This window comes from Micropterus salmoides, unplaced genomic scaffold (genome assembly GCF_014851395.1).
Source record: "Micropterus salmoides isolate LMB-PRFRI ecotype aquatic unplaced genomic scaffold, ASM1485139v1 Ms_hic_scaffold_23, whole genome shotgun sequence".
Classification (NCBI taxonomy): Eukaryota; Metazoa; Chordata; class Actinopteri; order Centrarchiformes; family Centrarchidae; genus Micropterus; species Micropterus salmoides.
The window spans coordinates 12,052,140-12,071,026 of NW_024041484.1; the positions used below are offsets into that span (position 1 = coordinate 12,052,140).

Below are 18,887 nucleotides of genomic sequence, written 5' to 3' on the forward strand. Positions count from 1 at the left end.
GCAGCAGGCACACTCTGATATTGTTGTCAAGGTCGATACTAAAAAGAAAGGCTTGACTTTCAAGTGTCAACTGAATGCTGTTAATTCCATATTCTTGAGACAGTTTGTCCATAACTGATCTGTGCTGCTTCACTTGTAAGAACAAAACACAGAAGTGTTTTTGGTCAGCTTTATGGAACGGTGACATTTCATAGCAGAGGAAAGGGGCTCCGATATTGCATTCACGGTCACACTGTAATCTGCATAATGACAACGATGAACAGCCCATCAGGGACGTTTTGAGAGAAAAGGCCTCCGAATTCCCCTTCAGATGCATGTTGATTGTGTTTATTCATGGCAGTTAGGTTGATGAGGGAGCAATAAGAAGGAGGTTGGATGGACACTTGTTATGTGTTACCGTTAAAATAGCAGACATCTCTTGACGAAGAACAAACAGCAAAGGCAGACTGAAATCAAGGCGTCTGTGAAAGCTCTCAGGAATGCAAATTCAAAAGCACTTCATTACTTGCTTTTTCCCTGCAATCTTGTGTCTGAGAGACTGAACTAAGTGGTTAATCAAGCCAAAAACTAAACCAATGTCTGAGAGGCCAGAAAGGAGACACCTATGCTCACAGACAAGGCCAAGACTGTGTGTGTCCACAAGTGCATGTGAAAATACAAAATGGTGTGTGTGTTTAGGATCCATACCAGATAAGAAATATCTAGATAGCTAAAAGATAACTTCCCACATACTGTTGACTATTATGAAAAACTCTTGTATTCTGAATCCTAAGCTCTTTATGTCTCAAAGAACTCTCATGCAAAATAGTTACAAGAGTTGCTTTCTATTTAGCCCTCATTAGTGTTAATAGTTCACACTTTGGCACAGCAGTGCTTTGAGCTTAATGTTAGCATTCTAAAGAAGCCAGATGAATGGTGAAAGGATTAACTAAATTCATCCTCAGGAGAACATGAATGTCGGTACCAAAATTAATAGGAAAAGGCGCTAGGGGAAAAGTCATAAGGATTCATCCTCTGGGGAAAAAAATCATGGCAATCCATTAACACTCTGGAGTGGCAGACCCAACAACCGACCAACTAACTATTGCCATGGTGGCTAGAAATTTACCTTAAATTTACATAATATTAGTGGCATCTGCCAGAACCCATTTTGTGTAAAGCCAACATTCTCAACTTGCGCAAGGTCAACAGTAAGGTCAGTGAATTTTAAATTCAAATTATATCTGTTGTCTGTTTTTTATAAATACTTGGATTTAGGAGCACTATGACAGCTGAAATGAGACAGACTTTTCTGCATTTTTAATTTCAACGTTGTACTCATCAGAAAAACAAAATGTACCCAATATCTGAAATTCTCTGTGGTTATGTACATTCTGTCTGTCACATGCAGTTCAAGACAACAGACAAACCAAAACCAATACTTAATTCAGCTCCAAGAGGAATTTAAAGAATATAAAGCTTAATTTTATACAGCTGTCCTCTACTCTATATTTTGAAATATTATGCAATGAAAAAAGCATAATATTTTATTGTAAGACTGGAATATGATCCAAAGCCTTAAAAACACTGAGGAAATTAGCAAAAACATGCTGATGGGTTAAGTTAGCAAAGAGATTCTTTCATACAAACATTCCGTAACATTAAGTCAATAAGTTGCCTGAACTATTCTGGTAGAGACAGCAACTTCTCTTGGTCACATAATCAAGGCTTTAACACGATTTTAAAGCTATGTGACCATTCACACACCAACACCAATGGCACTGAAGTCCTCTGTTGTCTGAAATTAGATGGGTTTCATGTCAGAGCACGCTGGTGTTGTGCATGCTTGTGGTGGTGATGCTCTTCCTCACACAATAAGCCAGTACGATTCTTTAGCAGTAATATTGCATTGTCTAACTTTTGAGGTTGTACAAGGTTGTCTATGGTAACAAGGCATAAGAATGCGTGTGTGTTCCACTTTGTCTTCTTGGTCATATGTTTCCTGACATCTTTTGTAATTTCAGCTATAAATAGAATCATGTAAGGGCTAACCAAGCATTAATTTAATTCACAATTAATCAATAAATTTTTTGGTCCATAGAATGTTACATAATAGTAAATCAAGCGCAGCAAATCTCAAAAACAGAAACAAATATTCAATTTACTATGATAGAAAGAGGAAACCAACTAGTATTTACATTTTGTCATAGTTGCTTGAAAAGATTATGTAAACTGTTGATCGAATATCAAAATTGTTGCCACTTAATTTTCTGACAGTAAACTACTCAACTAAATGAATAATTCTTTCAGCTCTACATAAATAAAACCTACTACTGTCTATCCAGGTGTTAATGGGATTATTGAGAAAAAAAAAGACAAAAGTTTCTATTATGTCTGCCTTGTATCCAAGAACATGTAATGCACTTGACGAATGACCATGAGTTACTTATGACGTAGGGATTTCTCTCCGTGATGTTGTTGTTCAACGGGCAGAAATGTGCGGAATGTGAGTGTGTGAGTGAACTCAGCAGGAGCTGACACTCAACATTAGATTTATGGGTGGGGATTATGACCCAGGGCACTCTGGCAGAAACAGAGAAAAAGACAGCAAAGCCAAGGCCAATGGGAGAGACGAGGTGTAGAGAAAAGAAACAAGGGGAATAGAGCAAAGGCCATGAAACGAAATGAGGTTTTTGATCTCCCTAAGACAGGTCAGGTCTTACCGGTGGAGTGTCTGATCTGATGTAGAACCTTTGAAAGAATGGACTCCACCAGTTGCACTGGGCATTTGTTATGGCTGCACATAATGCAATGAAAAAGGAGAATGTAGATCATTGTGATCTATATATTTATTTGTCACACCACCGTCCTTTCTCTGTCCATCCCAGCAGTCTATGTATATGTCCCACTTTTCTCTTCAAATTCTTGGAGCAACACACTCTGAAATCTCCCCTAAGTCTACACTCTTTGTCCAAAAGTTTCGGTGAGAGGCACTTTCTACTCTGGGCCTGTGTTGTATCTTCAAATGCCAGGTCGTTTCTCTTTTCCTTTTTCTAATTGATGCACTCGGCACAGTGAAAAGGTATCCGCCTGCAGACGCCAAATAAGAGCCTCTGAAATTAAAACTTTCCCCCCTCTTTTAGATGGCAATTGTATGTGGCTGTGTCTTCATCTGGTTTACCTGTGGTTCTTTGATCATGACAGCATGCGACGGCGTTTGATTCCTGGGGTACTTTGACAGTTTGCAGGCTGGCAAAAGGCCCTACAGTGTATGAAGTTAGATCAGAGGAGACAGGGCCTGAAAAGCAGGTGTCCAGCTGGGAGAAGATCAGAAGAGACACAAACTTTAGCGAGAGCCATTGTGAGGTACACAGTGGCTGCTGGCTCCCGTAACTTTTTCCCTTTGTATGTTTTTTATACCACTCTCTTATCTTCTGCTCAGAGTGTTGAATGGCTCAGTTAAAGGTCCGTTAGGTTTTATCTGATTCTGACAAAAAAAGACACCTTGTATTTGTTCCCTCTTTCAGCTGTCTCTTGGGGTTTAAGGCCGGCTTGTGTGTGTGCAGTCACAATGGCGCACATCTCCTTACAGTGTAAGCAAAATGCCATGAGGAAAAAGTCAAAACAATAAAGACAAATTAATAAGAACATTACCTCTTACATTACATGCTGCATGCTAGACAATGGACACACCCAAGGCTTGTTCCAAGAGCATTTTCCTTCTGTGGATAAAGTTAAATTAAAGATCAGATGTGTGCATGAGGTTTTTGAGAGTTTTACATTAAATGAAAAGTGCTGATCAATCATTTCAGTCTCTGTAATTACTGGCTATATTAGGTAATTGTATGACATTTTATGCGATTATTTTACTGTGGAGCCTCAGTCAGATGATTTGAGCAGACTCACGTTTGGTAAGTGTGATAACGGTGCCCTCTAGTGGTTCAGACAGAATCAACAAAAACCTTTCCTTTTTTATGCAAAAGGCAGATGTTATTTTGTGGTTCTCAGCTGTGGATTGTCTGGGAACTATTTTGGGTCCCTTGAAAGTCTAGGGGTCCCCCAGCGAATAAATGCCACTTACAAGATAGAAAACAGAATTCAAGATAAGATCATGCATACAGCAGGTGTGCAATACATTTCACATTTTGATTATTACTATTTTATGTGCGACTTATTTGAAATCCATTCGAGCTAGAAAATACCTGGTGACGGCCACTTTTCTTCCCATACTAGATTATGGTGATCTGATATATATGAATGCGTCTGCCCAATGCCTATAGAAATTGGATGTTGTGTATGATTGAGCATTGCGTTTTTTCACTGGCTGTAATTATAGGACAAATCATTGTACCATTTACTATAAAGCTAAATGACCCTCTCTCAATGCAAGAAGGTATACTGGCTATGTTTTATCTATAAGGCACTTCTTGGACTAGCTCCTACCTATTTGAGTATCTTTTTAACAAGTAGTCATGGCCATTATGGATTACGTTCAAAGGACGCTCTACACTTGTTGGTCCCCCGTGTCCGAACAGAATTAGGTAAAAAAGCCTTCATGTTTGCTGCACCTTCTGCTTGGAACCTTCTTCAGAACTCATAAGAAACTGACTGCCTTTATTTCTTATAGACAGTTTGTTTCAACTCTGAAGGATATGGAGTGGGTGAATATTGGTCATTGTATTCTGCCTTATTCAACACAGGGGCTTGTGTTATTTATGTATGTATGATTGATGTCTTTTATATGTTGGAAACTTGTCCTTTATGTTCCTTTATGCTGCGTCTGCGTCTCTTGCAAAAGAGATTTTAATCTTTCCAACATGTTGCCCACCAATGTGCATTCGTTCTGCTATTTACATAATAGTATTGCACTTTTTCATGCACAAGTTCTGTGCTTGTGGTGCTTTACATTGTGGATTAAGATTTCACACACAAAACATGAATAGTAAATAAAATAGTATCGATTAAGCCAGCTGTAAGACTTAGCCTAAATTTTAGCATAATTAACTATAATACCTACATTTACTTTCGTACAATTTTGAATGCAAGACTTGTATATTGTATTTTTACTAAAAGATCTGATACTTTAACAGAATGAGGTGGATTGTAAGAGTTGGAAAAGAGTAGCACAGAAATGAGAAGTTTGTGTTTATTTGTCAAACTGACAAAACGGTGGATATCAGATATCGGATTGTGCAAAAACTGATCTGTGGCTGGACTCAGGATGGCAGGGAATGGTGAGTGTGAGGGTGGGAATGAGCATATGGATTTAAATGCCTGGAGTGAAGTACAGAAAAATAAACGAGTTGGAAAACACAGTAGTGCAGATGGTAGTAGTTGGGAGTAGGGTTGTGAGAATTAACTTATTTTGTGGTTCAAGGAAGAAAATTATATAAAGAAATTTGGTCCTGTGGCATTGACTCATGGGTTGAAGGAGAAAATTGGCAATATTTTGATGGTCAGAGTGTGGAAGATGGCGGTTTGTTAATCAAGTGTAAGATGAGAAGCAGAGAGAGAAAGCGATGAAGTTGACTAGTGTGCAAGTATTAGCTTTATTGGCATGAATGTATAGCAACAATATTGCCAAAGCTACATATAAATTACATAAGGACAATTAATTTCATACATTTCATTAAATAAGGAAATAAAACAGTAAAAATTGTGTTTGTGTGTGTTAATAAAAAATAAAATAATATTCTATTTTATAAAGCCAAGGACACAGCTGATGTGCCCTTTTTGAAAGGCCTTGTATATGGTATATTCAGCTTTTTCCTAATATGTGTGTTTTCTAGAAAAATATTTATAAAAATGAATATCAAATCGAAAGTGTACTCAACTTTAATATGAAGGGGTGCATCTCATTTACCCAGTGTCGTACTACAAGTCAGCATTGGTTTGGAGTCCCTGGGGAAAAAACCTGTTTCCATAGAAATATTAATAAATATTAATATAAAATAAAATATGCACTCAAATCTAATATGAAGTATTTGCCCAGTATTGTAATTCAATTCGGCATTGCTTTGGAGTCCCTTAATCACATGACACAGAATCTATTGAAATAAATGATGATTTTTCCATAACACATTAATAACACTAGTCATTCATTGATGGTTCTCTAAGCCAACCCCCGGTGGTTAAGAGTGAGCCCTCGGAGGTGAGCTAATCGCCCTGATACTGCCAACACGGGGGAAACTGAGTTCTGAGTGAATGTCTGTCGAATATCTTAAAACTACTACTACTACTTCACGCAGTGGAGCACTCATGGCTTTGGCCAAGCAAGAGGCAAAGAAGTGACAAGAGCAGCTGAACAATCATAGGTTGTAGCTACTCTGATGATGAAAACTTATATAGCCAAAACTTTTGGTTAATTTTCAATAATGAGTACTGGCACCACAAGTGTGTGGCTTCTCTGCTTGTTTTGTCAACAAGAGAAGGAGCATTATAAACTTCGTACAGGTCGTTCTTATGGCAGAAAGGAAGGACCTGAATCTGTGGAGACCAACCATTATTAAACATCTGTACTCGACTGCAGCTTCCACTCCAATTGAGATGTGATGGTGAACCACGTTCAGAACATCTATGAACACAGCATACTGGAACCAGTTACAACATACATCACAAGTAATTCTTTAAAGTAAAAATTCTGTTTTTAAAAACAGTTTCAGCCATTTTGAAAAGGTAGGCGTAAAAACACTAGAACAAGATGTTATACAACTAACAAAAATCATTATATCCTGCATTTAAATATAATTTATTGCACTGCAATAGTTTTAGCTTGGTGAATCTAATAAACAGAAAGTAGGTATTTACCATTAGTAATATTCTTTTTACTTCATTTTAGCACTTTTTAGTCACTAGGTGGCAGCGTTGCCTCAACACTTCACAGAATACAAGAAAAATTAGATTTTACAAATGTCCTACCTGTTGTCTATGTTTCTGTGTTTTTTCACACATAGCCTCTACATGTTTTTCTTGATAGTTATGCATTTCAACCATAATGGTATTATAAATCAAGGCAAAGCCACAACAGTCCTCAATTAATATTATCCTCGGCTCATTTGCCTATTTGTGAAATATCTCAAAAACCTCAAATCAAATGAAATCTGGTAAACGCACTCAGCCAACACTTGAGGTAGGAATTTTTTTGTTCTCAAGATAGTATAAGTCACTGTACTCACTATTCAACAGCTTTGGTTTGCTCTTGATTGTTTTCTAGTTTTAAATGGGACAATTTTTTATTTTTACCATTCACATTTGGTACATCCACACATATTTAGAAAAGTTCCAATCTTGTGTTTTGGTGGTAAAATTTGTAAATGCCCACATAAAGGTAAGGACTTCCTAATGTGCCTGCTTTAGGCCCAGCAGAAAACCTGCCTATAAGCTGCATAGTGGCATGCCTGGGAAAAGGGACACAATATCTACAGTTAAACCTCATGAAATTATTATCATCGTCAGTGTGATATAAGTGGTGATGTAAATATGGAGAATGTTTTGTTTCTCGTAATATAGAAACAGAAATAACTCAGGTTCAGTTCGAACCACAGACTGTATACTTGAATGTCTCCAGTTTACTATTTATCTTTATAGTAAAGTTCATAGTAAGACAAATTTACATGTAGGCCTAGAAGATCAAGTATACGATTTTAATTCTAACTGTAGACAAAATAGCAAAGTTCAGCAGAGTAATAGATTTTCCATGGTAATTGATTAGGACTGACTATTAACCACACCAACCCAATTGTTTGAAAAAAAACGTTTACCAAAAACGTCAGTTGAAACTGGCTGGAGGGGAGCTGTAAATATTTAACAAGGTTCAGACTGTCAATTAAGGAAAGTATGTTGCATGCATATCTATTGTTGTGTTAGGTTCTTGCCAAACAGATAACATTACAATACACTTGTAGTTTGTACTGGTTGTTTGTAGTATTGTCTTATATCAATATTTAACAAGGTTTAGACTGTCACTTAAGCAAAGTATAGCATGCACACAGTAGCACCTTAGGGTGTTTGCAGAATTGTCTTATTTCAATATTTAACACGGTTTCATTTCAGGGGCAAGAAATCAAATAGCCTACTTGATGAGTATCAAGCCAAACTGCACATTTTGTCGGCCAGTGTTCTGTGTGGTGCACGGTGGCCTGTCAGAAGTGTGATAGCATGCCGAGGCAGTGTAATGACTTAATACGAATTTTCTGATTGATTACTATGGATTTCATGTGCTGCCTATTTGTTAAGAAATATTGTTGCAATGTAAATAAAGCACATGCCTACATTATGGTATAATTAGTTTTTTAAGGTTGAGTATACAGTCAGACACATAAGCATTAATTTATAGAGATAAGATACACATTTAATTATCAGAACATGGTGCCTAGGTGAAGAATATAAGCAACTATGTGTTATGCTTAACCAATCTATAGAATTGCTTCCTTCAGTAATATAGATTTAACAAAATAAAAGGCTAAATAAAAAATAAATACAATATATATTTACTGACCAAACATAAAAATGGTGATAAATTAAATTTAGAAATGTTTGCAGATAGGTTATTAATGTGTGGTTTTAACTGTTTGGATAGTATTACTGCAAACAATGACAAATATTTTAGCCAAAATCTGTGTTCACGCCACCCTATTACTCAAGTTCATTATCATTATTCTTATCCTGTTCATCAACAGCTACGTCATAAACATCTCAGCATCCACTGGTTATGTGAGAAGGATATTTTCCAGAATGACCAACAAAGTGAGGCAAGAACACGTGCTCTGTGGAGCTCATTAGCTTTTGATCACTCTCAACTTTGAGCAGTCAGGTCATAGTTTTTCTGTAGCTGTTTGAAAGACAAACAGCTACTCAGTGCTGCACAAGTACTGTACTTCTGACAGGAAAACATTTATAGAAAGAAGTAGGCCTAACATGCTCCAATACTACACACAAGGCCTACTACTTCTAATCCACTGATGTTCATGACGTTCATGGCAAATCCTTTGCAAAAGTCTTTCCAACCTAATTGTATCAAAGCATTTGTTTTAGCCTATTTATAGTTAATAAATAAGTTATGGACATGTTGATTTAATAAGTTAATAAAATACAGTTCACATCCTATTATTTTGTGGTCTCACTGTCACATGTTGTTGGCCTATGTTTATTATTGTCATAGTGTATTCAGCTATGACAATATGATGCTAGTCTGTTGAGTTGTGATAGAGAGAGACTGAGTGCATCTGTTTACACTGATTTCAATAGCAGATAGCTTATTAAAATGTCCATTAATATCAATCTTAATACTAAGTTATGGGGTGTCCCTCATTTTTCTGTATTGAAGGTGGACAACCCTACCTACAATAAAAATAGTATTGTTTGATTTATCCTACCCAAATATTTGCAGTAGATAGACTTACGGAATTGGCTTATTAGGCTGGGTGTGTCAAAGGTGTTACCCAATCAGTTTGTAAACAGCGGTGTTAAAAAGGCAGTAAAGGTCTGCCCTCTTGATTTCCGTTTCCGTTGAAATAAAACATTTTGCTGCGTTTTGTCGGGGCTGAACCATAGACTGTAGCCTATATAACGCCGCTCTGCATTTGCAGTCCCGACGTTCACGACTTACAACCGCACAAATGCTCCACTAGTCCTTTGATGAAATGGCAACAACAGTGAAACTGAACACCGGTGCACAAATTCCCATTGTGGGTCTAGGGACATGGAAGGTAAGCCTATGTTTTTTCTAATCCTACACAGTAAGTTGTTGAACTGAACGTGCCAGCAGAAAGGCTGACTGGAGACCGGTAATAAGTCGTAAAAACTAGCTAACTGTCCTCGGCACACCTGCCGATATAACCAAATAAATTTGCGATTAATTGCATTTTACATGTAGCCTAACTTAAATGTAGTTTGACATGTAGGGGGCAGAAAGCAGCACTCTGTTCATATCTATGCGGCATATCTAGTAGCAGTGTTGGACAAGTTACTCAGAAATTTTAATAAGTTACTTTTTAGGCTACACTAATTTTTCAAACAAACAATGATGAAACTTCATATCGGGAGGGAATTGAAAATCTTGCAGAGTGGTGCACAGAGAACAACCTAGCTACTGCTCAACATCAGCAAAACCAAGGAGCTAATTATTGATTTCAGGAAAAAGGACATAAAGACACAAACTCCTGAGGTGGAGCAGGTGAACAGTTTCAGGGCCCTGGGAATCAGCATCTCCAAGAACCTGACATGGTCATCTCACATCTCCACGCTGGTGAAGAGAGCTCAGAAACGACAGTATATCTAGTTGAAGCTTACGAAGGTCAAATTCCTGTGCCAAGTTCTTGTCAGCTTTTACAAAGGAGCAATAGAAAGCATTCTGAAAACAACACTAACTGGCATGGGATGTGCTCGGTCCAGGACCGGAGTGCTCTGCAGCGGGTGATTAAAACTGCTCAGAAGATCATCTCCTGAGCATCGGTGATATCGGTGAGGTGAGGCGCTGAGCTCAAAGGATACTAAAAGACAGTACTACCCACCCCAGCCACAGCAGAATTGGCAGCTGTTGCATGATGTCATGGTCGCATGAATTCAAATCTGCCTGTCAAGACCTCCAGTCTATGGTCAAGACAGAGGTCGCATTTCAAAAGATTCGACCTGTAAAGAAAGTGGCTCACATCCGAACTGGAAAAGATCAGATTCCATGCTGTTCACAATGTTCAAGAATCAGATCTGAGTCACATATATATATTGTCACTTTGGCCTGCAGTCTGAGTTTCACATTGCTGTGCTGCTTTGGCATATGCTTCAATAAATGAGATGTAGAATTTTTCGCAGTTGAAAGCTTTTTGCTGGTCGCAGTTTACAACAGATGACAATGTTCTTTGCATGTTAGACAGTGACACAGTAGGCCTAATGGCATATTACAATTGTGGAAAGAACACATCTCTCAATCTTTCTTCATACTTCCTTTAGCTTTTTGGCTAATAGCTGACTTGAACAACATAAGGTCTACCCAGGGACATAATTGTGGCCTACCTGTTGCCACACAGTCGCGCACGTTATATAAATATTTAAATGAAATACAAACAAACAGATCCTACTCTGAAATGGCAGTTTATTATTGAATCAACAAGAATTTACAAACAATATGAAATCTACGTTGATTGCAATGGTTGACCAGAGTCTTCTGACCAGCTACAAAACTGAATGTGGACGCATCCAACAGTGTTTGTATTCAAGAAACCCATGTATAAGGACATTGCGTGTAATTCTCCATAGACATAATAACCCTAGTTCACGTGTTGCTATAGACACACCAACAGTTATGTGTTCTATCGACACATTTCCCCAAGAACAAAATATAAATTAACTTATCTTATTTCTCTTTTCTAACCAAATGGTACCAAGAACTAAACATTAGCATCTAAAATTTTTGTTGATTTTTTTTTTTTTTTTTTGCACAATTTGTATGTGGGGTACACTGTAGCAGAATATAGCAAAACATGAGCCATAAATATACGGTGTACTGACACCATACAAAGTATTATCCTTGGTGTTTTGGAACAGTGTGTCTAGATGATAGGAGACACAGAGTTGCTGCTATTCTGTAACCAGTGTTAGTGAGTAGTAGTTACACTTATTATGTATACCACAATAACTAACCATCCCTGTCTGTTAGTCTCCCCCTGGCAAAGTCACAGAGGCGGTGAAAGCGGCCATCTCAGCGGGTTACCGGCACATCGATGGAGCGTATGTCTACGAGAACGAGGCAGAGGTGGGAGCGGGTGTTCATTCCATGATCAAGGATGGCGTGGTCAAGAGGGAGGATCTTTTCATTGTTAGCAAGGTGAGATGTGCATGGCCCTTTACACAGTCTATGGCATGGCACTATTATTTCTTCCACAAATAGGCATCAGAACTATATCTAAACTGTGTTTTAATGCTGGATTCCTCAGCGAGCGTGGTAGCTCATTGACTTGCCCCTTTCATTTCATAGCTGTGGTGCATTTTCCATGAGAAGTCACTGGTGAGGCAAGCTTGTGAGAAGACTCTCAGTGATCTTAAACTGGACTACGTAGACCTCTATCTAGTGCACTTGCCAATGGGTTTAAAGGTAGGCACACTTGTCTTCTCAACAATGTGTGAAAATATGTGTTCTCGTGATGTAGGGGGAATCTGTGTCTATGAGCAGGCATGCACAGAATGTTATACCAAATGTCCCTTATGTTACACTGCCTTTTTACTACAAGGTACAAGGTTATTTATTTGTCATTATGCAGCACAAGGCTGAATAACAAAACAAAATTTGTATTCCCTTCATGCTACACACACAACATATAATTAATTGTATATTTGAATATGGTAACATATAAAATAAAACAATATATACAGTTATTTATGTACATATATACATACACGTATACACCAAGAACATTCAGCAGTGCATTTTTTGAATTTGCATCTGGGGTGAATGTAAACAGCAGCAACATATGATAATATGGTTTCATCTTCACAATTAACAGTCGTTTGGGAAACCGAGTCCATCTTGACTGCGTTTGAGCATCAAGCGTCATCAATGTAAAACACAGTCCACCTCCTCTCATCTCGCCGAAGTCTTGCGCTGGCAGCCCGGAACATGGACAACCTGCTGAGTGCTTGATCCGGGATGTTGATAGGTCAGGGCTCTGTAATGATGAGGGCACAACAGTCTCAGAATTCCGTTGCTTGGTCAACATGAGTCCCATTTTGTCTAGACCAGACTTTTAGGAGCAGCATTAGGTTCTCCTAACCCAGCTCACTTTCCTCTCCACCGCACCCGCCATGGCGCTGGTTGTCTGGGCCAGATGGATCATGGTCCGCTGCCCTTAAATCCAAAAACCCTGTCTTCATTTTCCAATGATTGTATTGATGGCTACGTCTACTACACTATGTCTCCACACCTATTTGTGAATTAAGTTTCTAGGAGTGAGCCTCCATATTGTCAATGTCATAGTAATCCCATGGTCATGTTACAGGATAGCGGTGACCTTAGTTCTTTGGACAACGGAGGAGAGGCAATTAGTGATGATACCCACTTCCTTGATACATGGGAGGTGAGTTATAACAGACATACCACTCAATTATAACAGATGTAAGATTCAAAGATGAACACTCCTAGCGTAACTCATCACGCCCAGGAAAATAAAGAAAATAAATGCCAGACACAAGTTGTAAATGGATAACCCAGTGTCACGGACCGAGAAGGAGAGCCGTCCCTCTAAATCTCACCAAGTCTTTATAACTCAAGCATTTCTCAAGAATTTATAACCAACAATTTGCAAGAAGTCAGAATGGAGTTGTAGCAACTTTTAGTGCATTTTATAGCTGGATGGATCTTAGCTGGGAATTTTGAGACCAGTTTATGCTAGTGCAAGCTTAAAAGGTGATGGTGCAAGACCTGGAATCAATGATGTGCTAACTATAGCAAGGGAGTCAAACAGGAGCTATGGCTTTTTTAAGAGGCACAAATAGGATTTAGTATGAGCTATAGTCTCTGAACATAATCTCAGCAAAGGGCAAAGTAAATGTGTTTTTTGTGGTTAATTTTCTCAGGGAATGGAAGAGCTGGTGGATGCTGGTTTGGTCAAAGCTATTGGTGTCTCCAACTTCAACAAGGACCAGATTGAAGCCATTCTCAACAAGCCAGGCCTTAAATACAAGCCTGCCAACAATCAGGTACACTAAGTCACCTTCCAATGATACTGTTGCTCAATACACATGCGTAGAACAAAGAGATGACACATTTCACACGATAACTGTAAGGGCCAGCTGCTGTTTAAACGCCCATATGCAGCCTTTTTAAGAATAGCATGTTTGTTTTCTTGCTGCTCAGTAGCCTCGACTCGGATACATTTAAAGATTGCTGTTTTTTAAAGGACAAGAGTCCATAATGACATTATCTGTCTCCTACTGTCAGGTCTGAGAAATAAATGATGTCTTTCATCTGCTCTTGTTGTGTATTCAATTACAATGCATGTTCCTTCCTCCTTTGTCACCCATCACAGAACAAGCACACTCATATACTAAATATGAGTAAATTTATCCCTTAAAATAATGTTAAACAAGTACAAATCTACCCTTGTGCCTGTTATAATCTACATGCTAGAATACGTTTTAACTTTACTTTGCAAAAACTTCCTTTGCACAAAGCAGGAAGTGATATATTAGTACCTTTAATACTATTAATTTTACATGTACACTGTGTCCTTAAACGACACTAAATTGACAGTTTGAAGCAACAATAAAGTTATTAATGAATGACACCTTGTATTGCTCAAAGCAGCAAAATCTTTGTTTTATGTTTTAGCTATTAGTAGCTTCAAAAACATAGTCAGAGTATCTTTTGATGGCCTGAATAACGTGGCATACATGTAGCCCACTTGGTATTTATTTCATGTGGTTTATGCATCTCTGTGATTTCTGCAATGCATCCTAAGAGTTGTGTGTTTGTGCCACTAGGTGGAGTGCCATCCATACCTGACACAGGAGAAGCTGATCAACTACTGCCATTCTCAGGGCATCTCAGTGACGGCTTACAGCCCCTTGGGCTCCCCTGACAGACCCTGGTCAGTTAGTATGGCAATAATAGTTGTGTCAAAATAACATGAGAAATGACTTTTTATCATCACGCTGCTACAAAGTGGATCATATTTGGTTGAATACAGATTCAGTATTTGTCAACACCATTATGTCTCATATCCCTTTTTTGTTTGAACTTGTGACTGTTGTTCCTCTTTGTCTAAAAAGTTTGTCTGTGTGTGGCATGATTTAGTAAGTACTAAAAGATTTCTTTTTTCTTTCTTTCTGCAAACGAAGCGCATTTTTGGTGGTTTAAACATGCTCAAAAAGTCACAAAACAAAGTCCTGCAAAAATTTTACGTGTCATAGGATTTTGTGCTTGGCCATGGCAAAATGGCTCGCTAGCTAAGGATCAGCCCCCGGGTCACGTTTTTTCAAAATATGTGTAATTTTTGTGACAGATATATCATGTTCAGACCCACAAAAAAGGAATCTTGAAGTAATGCCCTAACCCCAAAAGTAAGTCTGTCATTTTGGATTTAATGGGCATTTTTGGCGATGTAGGCTCACAAGTTCCGTACAAACTTCTCCTACAGAATTAATCCGATTGACTTTGAATTATCGCTGTGCAATCTAAAGGCACTGAAGATGAAAAGTTATGCTATTCGTAAGGTTATCGAAGGGCATTGAGTGCTGCTTGCAGATGTGCACTGAACAAAATCTTCGTGAGGCCTTTTATTGTAGCCAGCCTAAGGCACACCTGTGCAATATACTGATCAGCATCTTGATATGCCACACCTGTGAGGTGGATGGATTATCTCGGCAAAGGAGAAGTGCTCACTAACACAGATTTTGACAGATTTGTGAACAATATTTGAGTACATAGACAAAGATCTTTTAGTTCAGCTCATGATGAATGGGGGCAAAAACAAAAGTGTTGCGTTTATAATTTTGGTCAATATAATTTTATTTTTATTTTTACATTATGTTTATTTTTTATTCAGAGAATTGGCCTTGAAAAGCCACATATAAAGGTGTTGACGGTTAGACATGTTTCACAGCTGCCCACCTTTGTAGTAGTGTTTGACTAGCCATTATTTTGCCATTATTAGCCATTATTTTGTCTACCCTTTAAAATAATGCAATGTGTATGAGTCCTGTTAATAATACTGGATGACTTATTTTACATTGCAGGGCTACACCTGAAGACCCCTCACTGCTGGATGATCCGAACATTAAACCCATTGCCGAGAAGTACAACAAGACCCCTGCCCAAGTACAGCACTCACACTGGCTGGAACAAATTAAATGAAACTGAATTTAATGAACTTTAAAATAGTTAATGTGCACACACAAAAAATGGATATCCATATTTTCTCTTAAAGAAAAACATGTCATTGAGTTTGTTCTCAGTCCATAGTGTAGCAGACATTAACACAAACGCACAAAGGGAAAATGTGTTTGATTTAAATACCCTTTGTATGGCCCTTACTGTTACTACACTTAAAGTCATACCCTTTCTCCTTCCCTGCCAGGTCCTGATCCGCTTTCACATCCAGAGGAACGTGATCGTGATCCCCAAGTCGATCACAGCTCAGCGCATTCAGGAGAATTTCCAGGTAATTAGCTGAGAAGATATTTTCTAGGATTAGCCCTCAATCTGCTTCACTTACTTACCATTTTGGCTCGTGCGTGAAGACATTCATTTAAATCTTTGCAGGTGTTTGACTTTAAACTAACTGAGGAGGAAATGAAGACTATTTTAGGATTCAACAGGAACTGGAGAATCTGTCCCATGGAATGGTGAGATCGTAGTGGTCTTTTTTTGTAACATTAAGAAGATGTTGTGTGTTGGGCATCTATTTAAAAATTGTTTCCTTTTCTTTATTTTCTGTGTCTTTAGGGGCATGAAGCACAAGGACTACCCATTCCATGCTAAATTCTGAAAATAAAGGTTTACAATGCTAAATGGTAACCAGCTGCATACAGACTCTCCTTATTTGGTGATTTTCAAGTTTCTTAGTTTACTTGAACACAGTTTTTTATTTGCTTTTTTTCCAAGTCTTACTTTGTCTGTGTGACATTCAAAGTTACTGGAAAAAACAAAATGTGTGCCACATGCAGTACAAAACTCTTTCTTGTGAGTATGTATGACACTTAATAATCATGTGAATTAACCCTGTTACCAAACAGTTGCTTTCAGTTGCTTTTCCCCATGAGCTCTTTTGTTGAGTGCTGAAAATAAAGTCCTGTGGAAGAAAATTAAACAAGTGGATGCACGTTTCCAACAGTGAAGATACTGCTCAGGCAGGTGACAGTGCCTCTTAATGACCACTAGGGGTCAGAAAAGCTTATAGTGAGACTGAGGGAATGAACGAGCTGCTGTGCACAGGTACACACACAAATGTACACTTACCAGCCACTTTATTAAGTACACCTATTCAATTGCTTGTTAATACAAAAAGCTAATCAGCCAATCACATTGCAGCAACGCAATGCATTTAGGCATGTAGATGTGGTCAAGACAACTTGCAGAAGTTCAAACTGAGCATCAGAATAGGGATGTGTAGTGTAGTGAACCGACAGTGTGGATTTGTGCATTTTATATTAAATACATTTGGACTACTCCAAACTCCTCTTTTCTCTTCCTGAGAGAAGGAGGAGGGGGTTTGACATCAACTTTCAGCAGACGGCTGAAGAGACCCCAACAGAAAGAGGGTGGAAAGGTCACTTTCCCTAAGTGCTGTTCCTGAGCAGCCTGATCGTAGCCTGATAACGCAGTGCCTGACTGTTAAACTGACAAAAGGGAACCCTAAACTGCCCCCCCCCACACCCACACACATGTAACCGTGGCAACTGTCCTTGCTCTGTGTTTCATTACCTCATCAAAGGGATACTCCTTCTCACCCAGGTGTGACAAAATCCAGGACACCAAGGACAGCCCTGAACTTTATTTAAACAAAGACTGCAGTCTCCAAAGACTCAAAGCATTACCTGTTTAATTAAATAATCTTTTAGTTACTTGATTACGTTTGCCTCTATTTGAGTAGTTATGTTACCATGTTGTTGCTATCTGTTGTTGATATTATTGCTGAAAAGAATCTAAATAAGTTACTTTCGCTGTGTTTTAATTTTCAGCAAGGTTAAGGACACTCCTTCATTTTATGTGTAACCAATGCTTGTTCACAATAATTTCTCACACAATTCCTTTAGAAATGATGATAAAGAATTGTCATACTACACGCTATTAATTGCCAGCTTGAATTTAAGGCTGGCCTAAAACTCTGGAACAAGCTCCCCCGAGATATTTGCACTATAACGGATGTTGTTCATTTAAAATCAAAACTTAAAACTTATTTATTTAGAATGGCTTTTAATACGCAGTAGTGGTGCAACAACTTCCCTCTTCTTCTGATGATTTTAGGTAACCTTATCTAGCTTACTGTTTTCTAGGCTTCATGTTTTGTTTTGTTTTTCTTGTCTTTTATTGAATGCTGTGTTGTTTATTTTTGGTTAATGTAAAGCACTTTGCTGTAAAGTGCTATATAAATAAATGTTGATTGATTGATTGATATACCCTGTCTCTCTCCTCCTCTTGTTAAGGTCAGACCCACCTCCACTTCCAACTCCATCTAGTGTATTCTACCCTACAACACCTCTAAATAAATAAGACTGAAATGTGACATCAGAAATAAGACAGCATCTTGATATTAGCAAAAAGTGTATGTGCAATAGACAAAAGAGAGTTAACATCAACACAAGCACAGGTTCTTGTGCTCTGTACTGTATCACATGATAATCTTCAGAGCCTTTAGAGTTGCAGTCCACTTGTAAAGGCCCATTGTACTCATGTGTCTAGTCATTCATGTATTTTATCCGGCCTGAGGGCAGGTGCTAGCAACAATTAGTTAAAATCCATAAAGGCCCTATTGTCCCTCGGCCTAAATTATGGCCTTTGCCTTCGCCTCTGATACGGCCTGCGACAATACGACAATTCCTTCAATAAACATCTTTAACATTATCCTAATAAACATCTTTAAAATTATCCTAATAAACATCTTTAAAATTATCCTAATAAACATTTTAATAAACATCTTAAATGTTATTCTGGTATTTAGTAGTTATCAAGCTAGACACATGGAATATTCAAACATCATGGCTAAATTCTAGCAAGGTGTACCTTATAGAGTGGCTGGTGAGTGTATTTGGTATCCCAGTTGAGTAAAAGCTGGAGAATTTGAGGTCAATCTTAGATCATATGTCCACCTCCTTCAAGATGCTTCAAAAAGCAAGAAACCTTAAAAGAAATAAATATTACAACCAGATGTAAAGGGAAACAAAAGTGTGGAAGGTGTAGCGGGGAACATAGGAAATTT

General features: G+C 38.2%; 1 protein-coding gene across 1 annotated transcript; it reads left to right on the plus strand.

Moving 5' to 3' along the window:
* Positions 1-9,491: 9,491 nt before the first annotated feature.
* LOC119918239 (aldo-keto reductase family 1 member B1-like) lies at positions 9,492-16,764 on the plus strand. Its single transcript, XM_038738871.1, has 10 exons — positions 9,492-9,686; positions 11,633-11,800; positions 11,951-12,067; positions 12,969-13,046; positions 13,546-13,668; positions 14,452-14,558; positions 15,706-15,787; positions 16,047-16,130; positions 16,232-16,314; positions 16,415-16,764. The coding sequence occupies exons 1-10, from the start codon at positions 9,621-9,623 to the stop codon at positions 16,455-16,457; spliced, it is 951 nt and encodes a 316-aa protein (XP_038594799.1). The 5' UTR covers positions 9,492-9,620; the 3' UTR covers positions 16,458-16,764.
* The last annotated feature ends 2,123 nt before the right edge of the window (positions 16,765-18,887 follow it).

Excerpts from the sequence above, each read along its gene's own strand:
- LOC119918239 (XM_038738871.1), top strand. The coding sequence starts at position 9,621 with ATGGCAACAACAGTGAAACTGAACACCGGTGCACAAATTCCCATTGTG. Across the intron at positions 13,669-14,451 it reads ACAAGCCTGCCAACAATCAG|GTGGAGTGCCATCCATACCT; the intron begins GTACACTAAGTC and ends TTGTGCCACTAG. Across the intron at positions 16,131-16,231 it reads GCATTCAGGAGAATTTCCAG|GTGTTTGACTTTAAACTAAC; the intron begins GTAATTAGCTGA and ends AAATCTTTGCAG.